The following is a 20042-nucleotide window of genomic DNA, read 5'->3' on the forward strand; positions in this document are numbered from 1 at the left end:
TTGCCCAAGTTGTCAACCTTTGCCAGAGCTACGATGAGTTGCGCAAGCAGCGCCTCATCACTCCACCGCCTTCCGGGCCTGTGGAACCACTTTCTGGTCTCTCCTCTACATCTGGGAGCTCCACGCTGCTGCAGCAGCTCAAAGACTTCATCCGGGAGGAAGTTGCTCGCCAGATATCTTTACTTCCGACGAACTGCGAGCTGTCCCAAAATTTGGTGCCCCTTCGACAGGTCATCACCGACCGCGTGGCAGAGGCCCTTCCCTCTGTCGCTCCGCCAGCTTCCATGCCTCAGCCCGCACCAGCCGTTGAGCCCATCGCATACGCCGACGTCCCTGTCGCTTCGCCAATGACGCCCGCTCCTGTCGCACCGCTGACGTACGCTGCCGTCGCTGCCCGACCACGGCCAGCTAGCTACCCTTGGTCTACGCTACGCCTCCAGGACCTGTACAGGAATTTCTTCCGGCGCCACAGCCTTTTATTCCACCTCCTCCGCAGCGCCGCAATCCATGGCGAACAAGTGACAACCGTCGCATCTGTTATTCCTGTGGGTTTGCTGGCCATGTTGCCCGGTACTGCAGAAATCGCACTCACGACGATTTTGTACCGCGCCGAATGTCAGCTTCCTGGCAGCCGCCCCGAAATCAGTACGCAGCCGCCGATCCATCTGCAAGTTCCGTCGCGAATGACCGTGGCTCCTTTTCTCCTCGCCGCTCAACCTCGCCGCGTCGCCGCTCCCTATCTCCTCTGCGACGGCGTCCCAATCTTGCGCAAGAGGAAAACTGATTGCCGCAGTTCCTGAGGCGAGAACTGCGCAACGAGCGAACTGTCAAAGGCCTCACGTATCTCCCGCAAATCTGCTTGAAGTTTCTGTTAAGGGCGTTATAGTACTGGCTCTGGTCGACACCGGCGCTGCTGTTTCTGCCATGGCTGCAAGTCTTTGCCGTTCATTGCGCAAAGTAACGACATTTCAGGATTCTCATTTTGCACGGCAAGTGCCCAGCCTGTCAACAGCACGAGTCGTCATTCAGGAAGTTGTGTACGCAATAGAGTTCGTCGTTTTGCCTTCCTGCTCTCATGATCTTATCTTGGGCTGGGATTTTCTGTCGCGCCATAATGCGGTGATCAACTGTGCTCGTGCCGAACTGGAGTTTTTTGCGCTTGACGTACCGTTGCCGAACGTTCCTTCTCCGAAAGTCGTCGTTGCCGAAGATATTGACCTCCCTGCGTGCTCTTTCGTTCTTGTGCCCACCGCCTGTGATTTTCCCCGCAGTACCGATGTCTTTTTCACACCTTCGCCCATCTTTCTAAACCGCAAAAGTCTTGCACTGCCTTATGCCGTACTTTCGCTATCAGCTGGCCTCACCGCGCTCTGGATTTCTAATCCGTTCTCATTTCCCGTGTCCTTGCGTCGCGGTGAATGCCTCGGCACCGTACAGCTCATTGATTCCATTCTCACCGGTGACGCAATACCCGCTTCACAGCCTGATGACTTAGCTGCACTCACACCACCTGCTGTGGCGCTGGACCAGTCATCTCCCGACGTTTTTCTCCGCTGCATCGATGCGAATCTCCTTGGCCCTCAGCGATCTGAACTTCTCCCACTGCTTCATCAGTTCCGTTCTTCATTCGATTCTCATCAGTCTGCTTTGAGCCGCACATCGACTGTCGCCCACCCCATTGACACCGGATCCCATGCTCCTCTGCGTCAGCGCCCCTATCGTGTCTCTGCCACCGAGCGCCGAGTTATTGAAGACCAAGTTCACACTATGCTTCAGAATGGCGTGATCGAGCCTTCTAACAGTCCGTGGTCCTCTCCTGCAGTCCTGGTGAGGAAGAAAGACGGTTCTATTCGCTTCTGCGTTGACTACCGTCGCCTAAATAAAATCACGCGGAAAGACGTCTACCCTCTACCACGTATAGATGATGCATTGGACTGTTTACAAGGCGCTGAACTCTTTTCTTCGCTCGATTTACGATCCGGTTACTGGCAGGTACCAATGGCTGCGGAAGATCACCCTAAAACCGCATTTGTCACCCCCGATGGCCTGTTTGAATTTACCGTCATGCCTTTCGGCCCCTGTAATGCCCCTGCTACATTCGAGCGTATGATGGACACTATTCTGCGTGGCCTGAAGTGGAAGACGTGCCTGTGTTATCTTGATGACATCGTGGTGTTCTCGCCGGACTTTGCGACCCACCTCTCTCGCCTGAAGCAGGTCTTGACCTGTCTTGCGAACGCCGGTTTGCAGCTCAACTTGAAGTGTCGTTTCGCTGCTCGTGAGCTGACTATTTTAGGCCACGTTGTGTCCAAGGAGGGTATTCGCCCTGATCCCGCCAAACTTCGCGCTGTGAGTGCCTTCCCGAAACCTACTACCATTAAGCAACTCAGGAGCTTCTTGGGCCTGTGCTCATACTTTCGGCGTTTTATACGGAACTTTGCTTCCATTGTCGCCACGCTGACTCAGCTCCTTGGCAATAACTTTTCGCTGTGGTCACCAGCATGCGACGCCGCCTACAAATTACAATACCTTGCGCCGCCTCCTCACAGCTTCGCCCATCCTGCGCCATTTTGACCACCAGGCGCCCACCGAAGTGCACGCAGACGCCAGTGGTGTCGGCCTCGGCGCTGTGCTTGCTCAGCGCCCCTCTGGCTTCGGCGAATACGTGGTCGCTTACGCCAGCCGTACCCTGACGAAAGCCGAAACTAACTACTCAGTAACGGAAAAGGAGTGCTTGGCCATTGTCTAGGCACTCACAAAGTTTCGACCTTACCTTTACGGCCGTCCTTTTGATGTAGTCACTGACCATCATGCCCTCTGCTGGCTTTCATCGCTCAGAGATCCCTCCGGCCGGTTGGCACGATGGGCTCTTCGCCTCCAAGAACATGATATCCGTGTCGTTTACCGATCTAGTCACAAGCATACAGACGCCGACGCTTTGTCTCGCTCTCCGCTTCCAGCCGACCTTGCCAGCCTCTCCGTCTTGGACCCCGCGGCGTTTACGCTCGACGTCAGCGAAATGACCGCTGAACAACGAAAGGACCCATGGATCGCCTCCCTTATTGACTACCTCTCCCACCATTCGAAGATTACCAGCTCACGCGCCCTTCGCAACCAAGCTTCGCACTATGAGATTCAGAATAACCTCCTTTACCGGCGCAACTACAATTCAAGTGGACGGAAATGGCTCCTCGTGATCCCGCGCCATCTACGGAGCGAAATATGTACAGCTTTCCACGCAAATCCGCAGTGCGGTCACGCCGGAGTTTTCACGACGTACACTAGAATCCGTCTTCGCTACTATTGGCGCGGTATGTACAGTCTTTGTCAAAAGTTTAGAGCCCAGGGGGTTTGCTTCTAAGCCTCGCAGTGGGACTCCTGTAACATTCGTGGTAGTCCTACCCATTGGAGGAGGCAGGACCAGAAATCTTCTTACCTTCAGCAAATTTGGAGCGCTGGAGATGCATTACGAACCACACAGTGTGCTTCAAAAGCAAACCTCCTGGGCTCCAAACTTTTGACAAAGCCTGTACAACTCGGTTCTTCGGTACGTTCGATCGTGCCTGGCTTGTCAACGCCGCAAACCTGCCTCTCACCGTTCGGCTGGTGAGTTACAGCCTCTCATATGTCCGCTTCGTCCCTTCGACCGCATTGGCATTGACCTCTACGGCCCTCTTCCGTATACAGCTGCCGGCAATCGCTGGGTCATTGTCGCGGTCGACCATTTGATGAGATATGCCGAAACCACCGCGCTCCCAGCTGCAACAGCCCGTGATGTGGCTGGTTTCTTATTGACGCACTTCATTCTCCGTCACGGTGCCCCTCGCGAATTGCTCAGCGACAGAGGCCGTGCTTTCTTATCTGACGTCTTTCAAGCCCTGCTCGCTCAGTGCAAAATCATTCACCGCACTTGCACCCCCTACCACCCGCAAACAAACGGCCTTACTGAACGATTTAATCGCACCCTCGGTGACATGTTGGCAAAGTACGTCGGATCCGATCACACCAACTGGGACATTGTCCTTCCTTATATCACCTATGCATACAACACTGCTACGCAATCCAGCACGGGTTTCTCTCCGTTCTTTTTGCTTTACGGTCGGCATCCATCTGCTCCCCTTGATACTGTGCTCCCCTACAACCCTGATGCATCTGAATGTACCACAGTTACCGAAGCTGCACAGCACGCCGAAGAATGCCGCCAGATTGCCCGGTCGTTCACGACCGACTCTCAATGGCGCCAAAAACATCACCATGACACCAATCGGAAGAATGCACTACACTTCGAGCCCGGCTCACTCGTGTGGCTATGGGTTCCATCCGGCAGCCCCGGCCTCTCAACAAAACTGCTCTCCAAGTACCATGGGCCCTACCGTGTCGTCGAGCGCACTTCGCCAGTAAATTACGTCGTTGAACCTCTTACGCCACCTTCTGATTTTCGGCGCCGTGGCCGTGAAACTGTACATGTGCAGCGCCTTAAGCCGTTCTACGACCCCATTGTAACTCCGTCCCCTTAAGTCGCCAGGATGGCTCCTTTTTCTCTGGGGGGCATTGTAAGAAGAAGATGGACCCCTTCGCTGGACGCCGATGAAGAAGAAGCGGTTGTGGGATTGCCATCGCGCATATCGTCTTGGTCATGGTCGCCCCGCTCCATCGCCGACCTCGATGCCGTCTCCGACGTCCTTCTTCTACAATATGTAGACGTGTGGTTCGAAGCTGCTTTTAGGCACGAAACACCTTTGCAGCGAAAGCTACACCAGTCTTGCAGAAAGGCATTTCGCGGTGCCCGCCAAACGCCACTACTGCGCATGCGCCGTTACCATGGCAATAGCTCACTGCGCATGCACAGAGTCGCGCCGCGCAGCTGGAATATAAGCCGGAAGCGATGCGCTGCCCCCTCGGACGCGCACCATGGAGGAACCTCGTAGACAACCATGGAGGAACGCGCACCATGGAGGAACGAGCCTCGTAGACAAGCGGACTACGAGGCTCGAGCTGTTAATTTGTTAATTTGGAATTAAAAGATTCAACTAGGGACAAGCCAATGAGTGAGATATTAATTAGAGTAAAATTGTAAGCGTAAACTGCAATGTCGAAAATTTCAGGAACAAGAATACGGAAATTGTGCTTTGATGGCTGTGACAAATGTGTGATTGTGAACAATTCGTATGGTGAGCGATCAGCCCAAACACTATAGTAAGTCTGCAGTGAAGCTCCGCCCACATTGAGCCTCCGCGCACAGAATTCTTCCACGACAAAAAAGTAGCCCGCTGCTTAAACGTTTCTTGTTATCTAAACAGCAGCCTATCACAAGAAAAAAATTATGGGCTCTAGAATTTTAATACGCGAATTGTTTGATATAGTCAAATATTAAAAAGCTGATTTTGTTTACTGTTGCGATTGGCCAGCGGAGTAATACAGGACGCCGCGGACCACGGCCCAGTGTTAGCAACTGCTGTTTTAAGTTGTATCCTACTATAGACAATCGGCGAAGAAGAGACAAACACAATGACAGCTGCTACATTAGCAAGTGCTCTATTCTTCCTAAAACCACGCATACATATACCGTTGGCCAGTTAGAGGTCAAACCATGGAAAAGAAAAAAGAAATTGAATCAATATCTACGACTGGGAGTCGAACCCGGCCGCACCACTTGGCTATAGTCGCAGCCAACACGTCCCCTGTTAAACTGCACCACACCCTCACGCTGTGCATTGGAGAGCGTCGTCTTCATAAACTTCCATCTGCTCCGTCCCGCGGCACTGCCTGCTCACCGTCGTCTTCTACGTAGCAGAAATCCGTGCTTTCGCTCCGATTCGAATGGAGTAAACATTCACTGCAGTTTTTTTTTCATAATGTGATAAGCTTCACATTAAGCTTTACATCATAGCGCTAAACGACGTAGACAAGGGAGAAAAGGACAAGACAGGAGCACTAGACAGGCGGCCCGTCCGTCAGCACTCCCACTATCGCACTAGAGGAGAGCGAATTTCCAATGTTAGATAGTCTTGTGTGATCTTGCCTTTGAATCTTTTTCTTTTATTCCTGTTTGTATATATTTCATTTTTCGCGTGAATAAACCTTCAGTTGAACGATACCGCCTGTCTTGACCTATTCTCTCTTGTCTTCAATGTTTAGTGCTACGATGTATAGTTCAATCCAGCTAGCCCAACTTTCCGTTATTCAGTGTTAAATTAAGCTTCATAAGTAATTTTAAAGTAATTAATCATTTTCGTGAAGTATTTAGTGTATTTCCATTATTTTAGCATCACCAAATGCTAGTGTAATTCACTTGCATTCGCGCGATTTTAGGATAATTAGTAATGTAATTTAATCACTTTTCACAAGCAATTTGTCCATATGTAGTATAAACAAAGAAAATACCAACGTTTAGCGACGAACGCGACTATACCTTCGCAGCTTGCACACCGCTGCCATTCGTACCGACACCGACTTCTGACGCGCTTCTCCGCTGCCTAGTTGCTTAGTGCTTGTAGTTCTTGACAGAAAACTGAAACAGTAGCGCTCATGTTCCCCGGTTGTTTCCTATCCTCGTGGACAGCATTCGTTGCTACCTTTTTCCAAAGGCGGAGTTTCTGCAGACGGTGCGTCATCTGCAGAGACACGGCTGCTCCTTGTGTTTCAGCAAACGCCGCAAGCAGAAGACAAGCGGACTACGAGGCTCGAGCTGTGCGCTCGCCTGACTCCTTGAGGACAGATGGGATAGGCTCCGCGCAGCGATCAACCAATTACTAAACACGAAATCGCCAGCATATACACTCAGGATCTACACTCAAAGCCTAGCTTCGATGTTCGTATTTTCTTCTGGCCTGTTACGCGCGTCGAGCTAGATCTTCGGGGACTCTCCACCTCCGGTCGAAAATTTCCGTCCTCCTACAGGCCTTCAGCACGTACAGTACATGGTCCGCAATATCTGTGGCATGCGCAGCAATCCGACGAGGTGTTTATTAGTGAATCGACCTCTGGTGTGTGACGTCATCACACCGAACGGTGCCTTCAACAAAGGTAAATGAGGAAGCTCGGGCAAGTTTCTACGACCTTCTAAACAAAGATATTTCGCTCCTGGCTGATTAAACTTGAGTTGCTGATTAGCGCATTTTCTCTCGTTTTCTTCCTTCGTCCAGTGTTCAGCGCTGGTTTACCTTTCTTCAGAAAGTTAAAAGGAAAGACGAAAAGTGTTGCGTCCGCTGTGCAGCGCGTAACCCCCCGCCTCGTACAATTTCGGACGACAGCCTTCTATCCCGTACAGGGACATATGCCCATGGTGTGGGGCCAAACCCACCCTATATCATATCACGTGGGAATGCAAAAAGAAACGAGGCTTTCCATAGAATACAAAATCCGAGTGCGGAACAGTGGGTGAGTTTGCTCTCCAGCGGCAACCCGGTTCTCCAGAGAGAACTGGTCATCCATGCCCAGCGAGCAGCCAAGCTCAGCGATGCCCTGGAATAGGGGCGCCGACCTCTGTCGACCGTAATAACTTGTAAAATAGAGCAAATAAAGTGTATCCTATCCTATCCTATCCTATCCTATCCTATCCTATCCTATCCTATCCTATCCTATCCTATCCTATCCCGTCTTCCTCCTCTCTTCTTTTGCGTCCATCTATGAGCATAACCGACCACGCAGTGTTTCCGGAAGGCGGCGCTCCAGCAGCTCGCTCTCTGAAACAAAGCACGAAAAAAAGTAAATAACGCGCACCATTTTGATTTCAGCGCGTGGCCGTTAGCTGTAAACAAAGAAAGCGGCCCGATATCCTTTCCGCGCTGGTATGTGCCGTGTTTACTGTGGCGAAGAAGAAAAAGATCCTTAAAGAGGAAGAAGAACTGGTTCCCATCGAACGATGTGGACGGCTCGGCTCAACCGTCTTCCACTACCAGAGAACGAAACGGCGGTCACCATCGAAGGGAAGGTTTACTCGTTCGAGTGTTTCTACCCGGACAGTGATGAAACCTCACGCTATCCCGTCGACGTGTTCACCTTCGACCCCGTCTCGTACCGGTGGGATAGGATACACACTCGGTCACTTCCAGAAGATGTGCCGATTGTTATCGGGGGCCGCAGCGTTGTAGCCTACGGCCACTGCGCCTACATGTGGGGCGGACAGCGCATCAGCCCAGAGGTTACCGGCCTCTACCGCTTCGATACCGATGACATGACATGGAGCCGTCCAGAGGTAAGGGGCGAAGTACCGAGAGCGGATGTTAACCACTCGGCGTGCGTGCTTGGTCACCGGATGTACATTTTCGGTGGAATGTACAGCGATTCATCGAACTTTGTACGCTTTCTGGACCTGGAGACCCTAGAGTGGCATCGTGTCCCGACGAGCGGAGAGGCCCCCCTCGGGCGTTACTGCCACACGGCGACCGCAATTGGAACCCGCATGTACGTTTGGGGTGGCAACCTAGAAGGCTCACGACCCGACGACCCTTACGACAAATGCTTATATTATCTGGAAACGAGCACTGCGACGTGGGTGCGCCCACAAGTGCAAGGCTTGGCCCCGGAGGGGCGCGAGAGTCACTGTGCATTCGTGTACGAGAGAGAGCTGTATATCTTCGGTGGCTACAACGGAATGCTGAACACCTACTTTGCAGATATGCACAAGTATGACGTTGAAAAGTCGTGCTGGACAAAAGTGACGCCAACTGGATCAGGCCCGTCTGCCAGGCGCTCGCTCGGCTGCTGTGTGCTTGGTGAGAGGGTGTTGGTCTTCGGTGGCTTCGGGCCTCCACATAGCCTTGAGGAGGAAGAGTATCTCGAGGGCATTTCTGAGATAGAACAGGATCTGACGGACCTGCACGTGTTGCACTTAGCACCGACGCTGCAGAACTTGTGTATGCTTGCTGTCATCGATGCAAGTCTGGATATGAGCGAATTACCACAATTTATTGTAAACAAGATCAACAGCACCAAATCAGGAGAATCTTAATCGCCGGGTTAGTGTTGCACATCAACGTAATGGAGCGCCTTGGACAGACAGAAAGATTGTGGCGGTGCGTTGGCTAACTTCTGTGTCTGTAAGCGTCGCGAGGTGCTGTTGCAGTGACCTTTTTAATGAATTAAAACCGGAGCGAGGGCTAGGCTCCAAAAGGTGTGGTACTGCTTTTTCGATGGAGCGTGTCATGTACTGTTTCGTATAGTAGCAAGTTAAGCCGGAATGGGCTTTTATTCGTGGTGCTTGGAGCAGTTGACTTCTAACAGCGCTTCTCATGCACACTGCAGCATTCGTCTTTCTTGTCAGTCGTTCCTCTCGCGCTGTGCCTTTTCTTTGCTACATGAAAATTCGGTTTTAAGATGATCTAGCCTCGTCGTCATTCCACTACTTCTCCTTTACGCTGGGAAGGCAAGAACCAGACAAGAAGATAGTGTTGAATGCACGTACTCGTTTACCGCGGCAGGGTGAGACCTGCATGCCTGTTTTCTTCTGTTTCTCTGAAATTACAGGGTTCTGTACACAATGCTCATATTTCTCGCGTTCAGCTTGCTTGTTCCTTTCATACAGCAGCAGACATCACGAGAACAACGCAAAAAACGGAGAACGAAAGGGCGAAAGACGCGACGTTTTGCATTGAAATACACAGCAGTCACCCGACTTCCGGGACAAGCCGTCCAACTTCCAGTGGCTTCACTTGCGCTCGTCTCGGAAAGCGGGAATGCGGCATCCAGCCACCTAGTGGAGATCAGTGTGCATGCCTCATGATTAAAACATGACACAGTATACATATGACACGGCACCATTAAAACTTGTGTGTGTGCCACTGACATCCCCAAATCATCTTACTCAAACCTGGCTGTCATGTTAAAAATGTATGGTATAAGAACATTTCCTTTTCTTGGTACAATAGCATCCATCAAACCTTTCTAATATTAGGGCTGCTTGGCATTCCATAAGCATTTCAGGCTACAGTCTATAAAGGCTTCGAAAGCATCAAAAGAACACTGAGGAAAAAGAGAGATTGACCAGTGTCGGTAGGCTACTACGTTCTAATCACAGAGACCACTCTCACCGAAAAATTTGTAAGCTACAAGAGACAAAAGGAAAGATTAGTTGCATTTCTAATTCTCGGCGAGAGCCTGTTTACGGCGCGCTTTGCTGTTTTCCTCTGGTTTTTTGCTTACTAAAAAGGTGTGCTATGTTGCGGCAAGTACAGGCGCGGACAAAAGTAAACGGAGCACGCAACTGCCTTCGAATATTTTTCACACGTCACCTAATTGAAATTTCCAGCAGTGGTACGCGCATGCTGGTAGCGGAGGTTGGTGGGCTTTCTTGTAGACAAATAACGCTTCTTCGTTCCCAATGGAGAAAGCGTGATTGCTTTTCGAACGCAATAACGTGCTCCGTTTACTTATGGCCGCGCCTGTACGTACAAAAAGACAGGCGATATTTTGCAACTTCTTTCATGTCTTTATTGCTTTTCACAGGGCACAAGCACAGCCTTGTGGTCACTAAAGAGCCTACTAATCAGCTCTCGTACAAGGCTGAGAGTGTGAAAGACTAAGTCAATACACGTCTTTCTGTTCGTCGTTGGTTCTGCTGCGTCCGAAACGAGCTGCAGTCGCACATCTCTTGTACGAAACGCGCGTCGCCCACAAGAATTAGCGGGTTGCTCACGTACAACTGCAGCTAGCCCCGGATGAAGCGCACAGTCTGCGTAGTTGCTGAAGGCGTAAAAATCCTTCTTGAGACAGCTTCCGAACATCTTGTCCAGATGTCTTCTAGACAAGTATCAAAAAGCGCCTTGTATACATATTTTGTAGCCCAAGATGTCTACGACCATTCCAGACGTTTCAAGACATCTACAAGATATTCTGTGCTCAGTGGGCTCGTTGCGGGTGCAGATGATGAGAAGGCTGGTTCCAGATAAGGTCAACCAAAGGGTGGCTGGTCGACCTCTTAAATTTACTCAATATTTTTAACGCGATAGCTTTAAGGGTCCCGTTTTGCAGAAAATGCGGTGTCGTCGGCATCCCTGGAGAAGCAACCAAGGTGGGCCACCTGCCCACCGGATTGCGAGAAAACTGACCACCGTGGCAGGTGGCAGTTAAATTACTTATTCGTCGCTCGGGAAGAGCGACATGGGTTGCACAAGCTCCACCGGTGGCAGCAGCTGCCATCGCGGGCAGTGGCGCATCGCTTAACCGCGCTGCACCACTGCGCCAGGAGTGGTATGAGGACTCCCACGAATCTATGAATGCACTACTACAGTCGAAAATGGCCAATTCCACATATATGGGCATTAACCCATTACTGCTATCGAATCATACCCTCTAGACAGAGCGTCCCCTCCAATTTTTATATGCCATTGCCCGATGACAAGAATTGCCTGATGACAAGAATAAAGAGTTCTGCAATTAGTTTTGCCCAAAAAACTTTTTTCCAAGGCCAGAAAATTTTTGACCACGAAGAGGTAGGGTGCTGCGCTTAAGCGCTGTTGTTTTGGCCACCTTTGGTAAAGAATACATTATGATAATAATATGTACCTGAAATTTTTTATAGCGAAACTATGGATACTTTAGTTTGTGCCTTGTTATTTTTGTCTGTTTCAAAAGCTCAGTGTTTTTTTCTAAAATTTGTCAAACTTCGTCCAAGTAACGTTTTTTTTTGTCTACTTTGAAGGTCTGTATGTCAAGAAAGGAGTGTGCCAGAGCTGCCATCATTATGCATTGTGTTCTACACAAGCATGCCTATCAAAGTTGTATGGTTTATGAATATGATCGCGCAAAATAAAAAAAGCTTCTGACAATTAAAAAAACTATCTGATATTCTTAAAACTTTGTCCACGTACTCTGCTTTATATCAACGGTCATGATCGCCAGAAACATGTTGAATAATGTTAACACAGTAGCAGACGCTTTCGCAAGGCTCGACACACCAAGAGCTCTAAAGAGGCTCCTTGTGTGCGACTACTTAGAATGCGAGCAATACTAGGACAGTAGCTGAGCAAAATATTTAATAGAATTCCCAATCTAGACGCAATATTTTGAAGTACCGCCTAAGCTAAAGCTGCTAAAAACGCATCTTCCCAGTAAAAAAAATGGCTGCGGCTTGGCTCAGCTAACCCTGGTTAAGCAAGCGAAAGTCACGCTTGCATAACCAGCGTGAAGTCATGCTGCGGCCTATTGCTAGAGTGCCGCGTCTGCCACAGCGTTGTCAGCGCTAAGGCAAGCAGCCCACGTCTCTCTCACCACTGCAATGTACCTCAAAGCGAGAGTGAGGCATCCATTGACCCAGGGAGCCAGTTATGCGCCCTTCCTTTCCTCAAAATCATCGGAGCCTAGAACATTGTCAACGCCAACGCCAATGAACACAATGAACGCCGGCGGGCTATAGCTTCAGTGCCAAGTTTCTGCCACAACGTTGTCAATGCCAACGCATGCAGCGCACATCTGCCACTACCAGCTTAAAGCACGACTGAGGTGTCCACTGTCCCAGGGGGCCAGTCATGCGCCATTCCTTTACTTTCGAAGCTCCTGCGCTCTTCATCAATTTCGGCTGCTTGTTCAGCGCGTTTGCGCTCCCTATCGATTGCTAAATCCCTCGCACGGTTGGCAATGTCCACCGGATGGATCAGACTCGGCCTGACGACTGCGAGTAACCTCTCGAGGACATCGGCTCCGGCCGACTTGCTTCGTCCATAGCAAGACACTGGATAGGCAGCACGCAGCGGCCGCGGCGACCGCGGAGAGCGCAGCTGCCTGGCACCGCCTAGTAGGTCGTAGCTCCAACCGACAGTTGACGTGATTTGGTCATTAGGAAGATTGCGTCCCACCACACCAACAATCACCTTAACCTAGCAGAGTAGCGCAGCGCCGAAACACATCATGCTCACGCACATATCAGCATTTGGCCTAATTATCCACATTGACTGACATTTTTTGATGATTATGAATGTTAGCATACAGAATATGTGGCCAAAGTTATCAAAATATTAAAAATAGATTTTTTTAATTGTCTTCAGAAGTTAGTTGCTCCGTTTTTTTTAATTTTGCGTGATCATATCTTATCCATAAACCAAACAAGCATGACCTTGTTCACTTCGACAGGCATGCTTGTGTACAACACAATGCATAATTATGGCGGCTCTGGCACACTCCTTTCTTGATACAGACCTTCAAAGTAGAAAAAATTTACTTCGGCTAAGTTTGACAAATTCTAGAAAAATGACTGAGCCCTTGAAGCAGACAAAAAACAAAGTGCAGACTAAGGTATCCATAGTTTCACTCAAAAAATTTCAGGTACATATTGTTATTATATTTTAATTCATTTATAACCAAACCATGTCGGAATTGTGGGTAATGAGAAAGCAGATGCATGCGCTGCACAAGCCCGATTTGAACAAATAAAACATGTGAACATGCCGCATAGGAATTGTTTCAAACAGTAAACTGAGAAATAAGTGGAAGGCTACATGGGAAGGCCAGGTAAACAACAAATTTCATTCTGTAAAGCCTATTTTAGGAGAATAGAAATCATGTAGACATCAAGAACGTTTCACAGAGGTTATTTTATGTCGGCTACACATTGGACACACACACCTTACACACTACTCCTAACTGACAAAACAAAACAAACCACTCTACAAAATGTGCCGGGGTGAATCACAATAAACCACATTTTACTTTCATGTAAAAAACTTGAACTAAAAAAAAAAACATTTTACAATAAATACATCCTATTACACGCCATGTTGCTTTCAAGTGATCAAGCACTTGATTTTTCATGTATTTTTAAGTTTCTCAAAGAAGCCAGCATTTTAAACAAACTATAGGTACCAAAAGCTTTGCCTTTAACACAAGACACTCCAACCCTGTGTTTGGCACATCATAAACCTAGTTGTTTTTGCACCAAAAAACTCTATATAACTAACTATTTATAACCAAAGTTGGCCAATACTGCAGAGCGCGCAAGTACAGCACCCCACCTCTTCATGAGCAAAAATTTTCTGTGCTTTGAAAAAAACTTTGGGGCCCAAACAGAATGCAAAACTCGTTATTCTAGTCATCAAGAAACAACATAAAAAAATATCAAGTAAATTTAAGAGGCTTTAGTTTAAAAGCCACCCTTCGGTTGATATTATCTGGGACCACTCAGAAGTAACTGCAAGCCATCACCACGCCTTCAGGCAAACAAACAGCAAAAATTTATCAAAATGTTTCACGAGCAGTGTTCATCTCACGCCAATCAGAAACCACCCGCTCCTGTTATTATTAACATCACAGCTTCACCACACCATACCATACCATACCATATCTCTAACACTGGCCATGTGATGGCTGTGGGGTTGCACCAACTCTCACTCTCACAGTCTCCTTTTTGTTATCTTAAGCTGTGCGGTGGTTTTGGTGCCAGGCTGTGCGAAAGTTTTTTGTGTCGCGCCAAGTCTGGCTCCCTCCATCAGGTTCTCCTAAGTTATCTCAGGCATCTGAGCCTTCTAATTTCCAACCTACCATAGGACAAGCTCGGGCACTGCACCAGCTGTGTCGTTGGATTACACTGAAGCTTAGCTCAGGGTGAGCTCTGTAAAACGGTTTTCACTGTAAAAACGAAATACAAGTGTTGCCACCACCGATTTCACAAGTAAAATGCATGTGTCAGCAGAAATTTTGGGGCGCAGATCCCAGAGGCTAGGCTGCACCCCCATTAATTTCAAAATAGTGGCAACCCGTTCTTTTCGGTAACGACATCACGAGTTTGGATCGACTGGCGGGAAGATTTTTTAATCCAATTTTCGCGGGAATAAACACGCCTTTTGCTGCCAGACAAATTTCAACGAAACCAGAAAGAGCAAGAGAATAAATATTTACTGAGAACAGTAACTGGATGGAGTTGTTCTCAATGCCCCTGGACCGTTTGAGGGTTGATTTTAATAAAAATTTTCCCCTGGGTCAAATTTTTTAATTGGTGATTTTGAACAAACCAGATGAAAATTTTAGTGCTAGTATTTCAGTCACAGCATCACTAAAAACTGCAAAAATGTTTAGTATTTTTCACCGTGTGATAGTACAGGTGGAAAGTAATGCCTCGTTTGAAGACGAGCTCTCCCTCTCTGATTCAAACTCGATAATTGATAGTAATCCGAGTTGGAAGAGCTATTGCTGTCACCGCCAGAAGAGAAGACGGCGCGTGTGGCCATAATGCAACTCGGCCATGCACCTGAACAGCTTGAAGATAACTGAGTAAACAAAGCGGAGAGCAATAACACTCCGTGAGTGTCAGTAATAACAATCCATGGACAGCGCCAATCAAAATAAAATTCTACTTTCGTGCCCCTCCACAAGACCATACAGAGCACGCGGAGAAACCAAAACTACATAAGCACGTCATCGTAAACTACACCGTTCTCTGTGTCTCTGCAAGAAAGTAGCACAAACAGTTTTCCTAACACTTCTTGCAAGTACCAGGAGCTGGCAGCACCTCCCGGTGAGCACATATTTTCACTATAGCATGAACTTTCAAACACAAGACCACCGCCGTACACACGGCAAAAGTCCTGCAGGATGGAAATTTATTTATTTATTTATTTCAAAATACTGCAGGCCAATAGATTGGCCCATGCAGGAGGGGCTATACAAGGCATTGAAAATGACAAATACTAAGAAAATACATGGGGTTACAAACAATGAGCAGAATAACGAAATACAACGCTCATTCACTCGAGAAAATGCTTCTCAAGAGCTTTACTAAAATTTGAGGACTGGAAAATGGCCTCGGGAAGAGAGCTCCAGTCGGAAACAGTCCGTGGAAAAAAACTGTGCTTGAATAAGTCAGTCTTTGCAAAAATGGGTTCCAGCAAATTAATTCGTGAACGGTGTGTTCGGCGCGACAATTGTTTGAGAATTACAGGGCGGGGTATGTTTAGTTTATGTGTTAAAAGGTTATGCATAAACAACAGACGGGAAATTTTTCTGCGTACTGCAAGTAATGGAATATGGTTGGTTTTCATTAGTGTTGTAGGTGAATCTAACCTCCTGTATTTGTTAAAAATAAACCTAACCGCTTTCCTTTGCACAATCTCTATCTTGTATATGTCTTTCTTTATGAATGGATTCCATAATACCGAAGCGTACTCTAATTTGGACCTAATGAATGTTGAGTATGCAAGGAATTTAACTTTACTTGGGGCATCTTTAAGCTTCCGCCTTAAGTAGCAAAGCTTAGAAAAAGACAAGGAGCAAATGTCTGCAATGTGTGAAATCCATGTGAAGTCATGAGTTAACGTTACCCCTAAATATTTATATTGTGTAACCTCGTGGATTACATGATTTTGCAGGATGTAAGAGAAAGAACTAAAATGTATTTTGCGCGAAATGCGTAAGAGAACAGTTTTATCAAGGTTTAGTTGCATATCCCATTTTACGCACCACTGATGAACAGCTAGAAGCTATGGGGTTGAAAATTGGGGAGATAAATCCGTTCTCCCCGTTTAAGCGCGGCTGACCTAGTTCAAAACCGTGCGGACCCCACCCCGTGGTCGCGAGCGCTCGGTAGCGCTCGCCGGCCACGGCGGGCCGTGCTCGTGGGAACAAAGGAACGACACACTGGTTGACACAAACAAGGCATTTATTGCTATAACAACAATAACGCCAGCTAGCAACAAAATACACTGAGGAATCGAGGATGTCCGACTCGCCAGCACAGTTACGAGCGAACGTTCGCCCACGGTAGGGCAAGAGGGAAAACTCCGAGGCCAGACGGGACGGGGTGGCGGGAGCAAGTTCCGACCACGAGGCGCCCGTCGACGAAGAGCGGAGCCGCGAGCTAAACATCCGCTCGCTATCCCGGTCCCAGGGAGAAGAGACCCCGTCGCTCCCCGCGCGCGCGCAGCAAAACGCCATCTGTGGCGCTGGTGTCGCTGCGACGCGAGCGCCCTCCCCTGTTAGTTAAACACAACTAAGGGGAGTGCGTTGTGGGGAAGCTAACCACAGGGAACTAGTGCGTTGAGGGAAAGCGAACGCAGGGGACGAAGGCGTCCCCACAAAGCGCATTTTCCGGTTATTTATGGTCTTAAAAAGTATGCAATCATCTGCAAAAAGCTTTAAAGAGACATTTCTGGGGATGGAAGCAGACAGATCGTTTATATAGATTAGGAAAAGCAGTGGCCCTAAGACGCTGCCTTGAGGTACATCTGAAGTAATTGGAAGATCGTTAGATCTGCAGCCATTAACGTCTACGTATTGTTTCCTATGTTTAAGATAAGCATGAATCCAGTTGACAAGATAAGTAGGGACGCCAATACTATCTAATTTAGAAATGAGTTTGCCATGACAAACAGTGTCAAAAGCTTTGCTGAAGTCTAAAAAAAGAACATCAACCTGACCGGATTTATCAAGAACTTGGAATTCATTAACCGTAGAAACCAACTGCGTCACGGTGGACATACCCTTTCTGAAGCCGTGTTGCAAAGGGGATAAAATGTTATTTTCAGCTAGAAACGAATTAAGGTACCCAGAGACTATGTGTTCTATTAACTTACAACAAGAAGAAGTAATTGAAATCGGTCTGTAGTTAGAAATATTTAGCTTATCTCCTTTTTTATGGATTGGTACAACGCGGGCCATTTTCCAGTCCTCCGGCACATCACCAGAAATTAAAGAGACTTGGAATACCTGTGTTAAAAACTCGGATAATTGTGTTGCAAAACGTTTAAGAAGAGCATTTGCAAGCCCATCAGGACAAGAACATTTCTTATCAAGTTTACGCAGCATCGACAGAACAACATTCACAGAAATAGCCAGTACGTTACGAAGATCTTCACCTCGAATTCTAGCTGTGGTTGCACTCTCCGTCAGAAATACGGTTTGAAAGTAAAGAGTTCAAACCTTCTGCAATCACTGTGCAGTCGGTCACAATGTCGTCATTAATTCGAACCTTACTGAACTGCTCATTCTTTCGACCTAAAAAATTCCAAAACTTTTGGGGATTACTTCTGATGAATTCGGGGAGCGTCATGTTAAAATAATGAAAATTTGCTGATTTTAACTTTAAGGCAAGTTTCTGTTTGGGTAGTTGGAACTGTTGTAATGAAGATATCTTTTTCTTCCTAAATCGCTTCACTTTGCGTTTCAGTTGAAGAATTTCTCGACTTATCCAAGGATTGCGACGGTTGACATGAACTTTTCTAAGTGGAATAAAATGTTCGGTACAGTACTGCACTGCATCTTTAAAGTGATGCCACAAACTATGAACATCATTCCCGGAAGAGCTGCTTAACAGCGACTGTAAGGCGTCGATGACTGCATTATCATCAGCACGAACGAAGTCCTTTATCACTTTAGCTGGAAGCACCCCCGAAGCACCAGGCGAAGCACAACAAAAGTATAAAAGACAATGATCTGATATTCCCGGTTCAATGTCAAGCACTCCATCAAAAAAGGTTTGGCTAACAAAGAATAGGTCTAGCACAGATGACTGTCTGGTGTATTCACGAACAGCTTGCTTAAGGTTTAAAGAAAACATCAGATCTGCCATACACTTACAGAAAAAAACCTGAGAAGGTTAAGTAAAAAAATGTCCATTTTTCTCTTCCCTTTTCTATTCCTTTTAGCATAAAAGAGTACAACATATGTAGCATGCACCACAATTCAGCACTACAGTTAGTTCACTACAGTTGATATGCAAAAAGAAACTAACAGCACATTATTTTCAAAACATTTCAGATGGCATGCTAGAGTTTTTGGCTTCTGTAAGAAATTCAGCCTTAGGTACTGCACATGGCCATAGCGCAGTCAAGTTTCACACCTGACCGGGGATCATGGAGCCCACCAAGCACGCAACCAGCAAATAGTATGCCTGATCAACCTCACACATCATTCATGAGACTAAAGTGCACATTAAATGTCAAGCAAAACTGTTACGGCAGATGATCAAGTAATTTCTATCATTCCTGAACACATCGGCAGCTGCAAGACAGTGTTTCACTGACACAGACACAGGCCATGGGTGCCATAGTGATTGCGATTAGCATGGTCCCCTATCTATATGTTTTGGCGACCACAGCATATTTGCAGGCAGGGTGGTAAATTTCAACACAGTAAAGGCATGTTGACAGCAGCACCAAATGCTGTAAAGTGAAAAGATAATAGGTACCCCTAAGCAGAGGCTGGGAAAACTAAAACGTTTTAAGAGCTAGAAATGACCAGAACTCATGATGCCCAAATGTAGCAGCAGCATTTCAACACTGCGACTGCCTTTGCCATGGCCCTGGCACACAGTAACAGGATAAAACAAATGAACAGCTTGCGATGGTCATGTAACTTGTGCTATCTTTGGTTATAAGTTGCCATGTCATGCCGCCTCTATCTTTTTTGACAAAAGGAAATTCACTGACTGCTCATTGGCAGTCAGTTGATGGCTGCAATTAGTTATGCACAAAAATTTTGGTGCTATTGATGGAATTTATAGATACACAAATAAATGGATTTAACCCTGTAATGGCCACACATTGGAAGTTTTGGATAAAAATTATTAACTTAAAAGATTTCTTCAAAAATGGTTCCTTCATTGCAAAAACCTAAAGAACCAGTAGATTTATCAAGGAAAAGATTGTTACCGTATACTTAACTTTAGTTAATTCAGACCATTTCCAAATGTCTAAAGATGATAAAATTGAGCACAAATACACGAGTGCATGCAGTAAACCTAGAGCAAAATTCAAACCTGCTGCATCACCTGCCAATACAGCACAACGACTGCAGAAATTTTAGGCCGTTTTGCCATTAGGATTAGCTTTTGCATGAATCTTTCAGTAGGCCTCCTGAGTCTTGGGCAGCTGACACATTGAGCTTGCTTTGATTAATACATCAGAAAAGACCGTTTGTGCAAGTATGTTAGAAATTCATGCAGTTCCGCAGGCAGAAATGAAAATTATTCACATTTTTAGACTTCATCACAGATAAAAAGGGAAGCATTATAGGCTTAAATATAATTTTTTGTATGTCAAAGTATTAATGAACAAACAGCATGAGTATAGATTACACCACAGTGTTAGCAGTGTGGATGTTTTCTACATCAGTATACC

At 47.2% G+C, this 20042-nt stretch overlaps 1 protein-coding gene across 1 annotated transcript; it reads left to right on the plus strand.

Moving 5' to 3' along the window:
• Positions 1 to 7864: 7864 nt before the first annotated feature.
• LOC149351666 (kelch domain-containing protein 3-like) lies at positions 7865 to 10515 on the plus strand. The gene is made up of 2 exons (XM_089575625.1): positions 7865 to 8197; positions 10447 to 10515. Exons 1-2 carry the CDS (start codon positions 7865 to 7867, stop codon positions 10513 to 10515), a joined length of 402 nt encoding a protein of 133 aa, XP_089431751.1.
• The last annotated feature ends 9527 nt before the right edge of the window (positions 10516 to 20042 follow it).

Source organism: Amblyomma mixtum, chromosome 3 (genome assembly GCF_055824585.1).
Source record: "Amblyomma mixtum isolate Tamu chromosome 3, ASM5582458v1, whole genome shotgun sequence".
NCBI lineage: Eukaryota > Metazoa > Arthropoda > Arachnida > Ixodida > Ixodidae > Amblyomma > Amblyomma mixtum.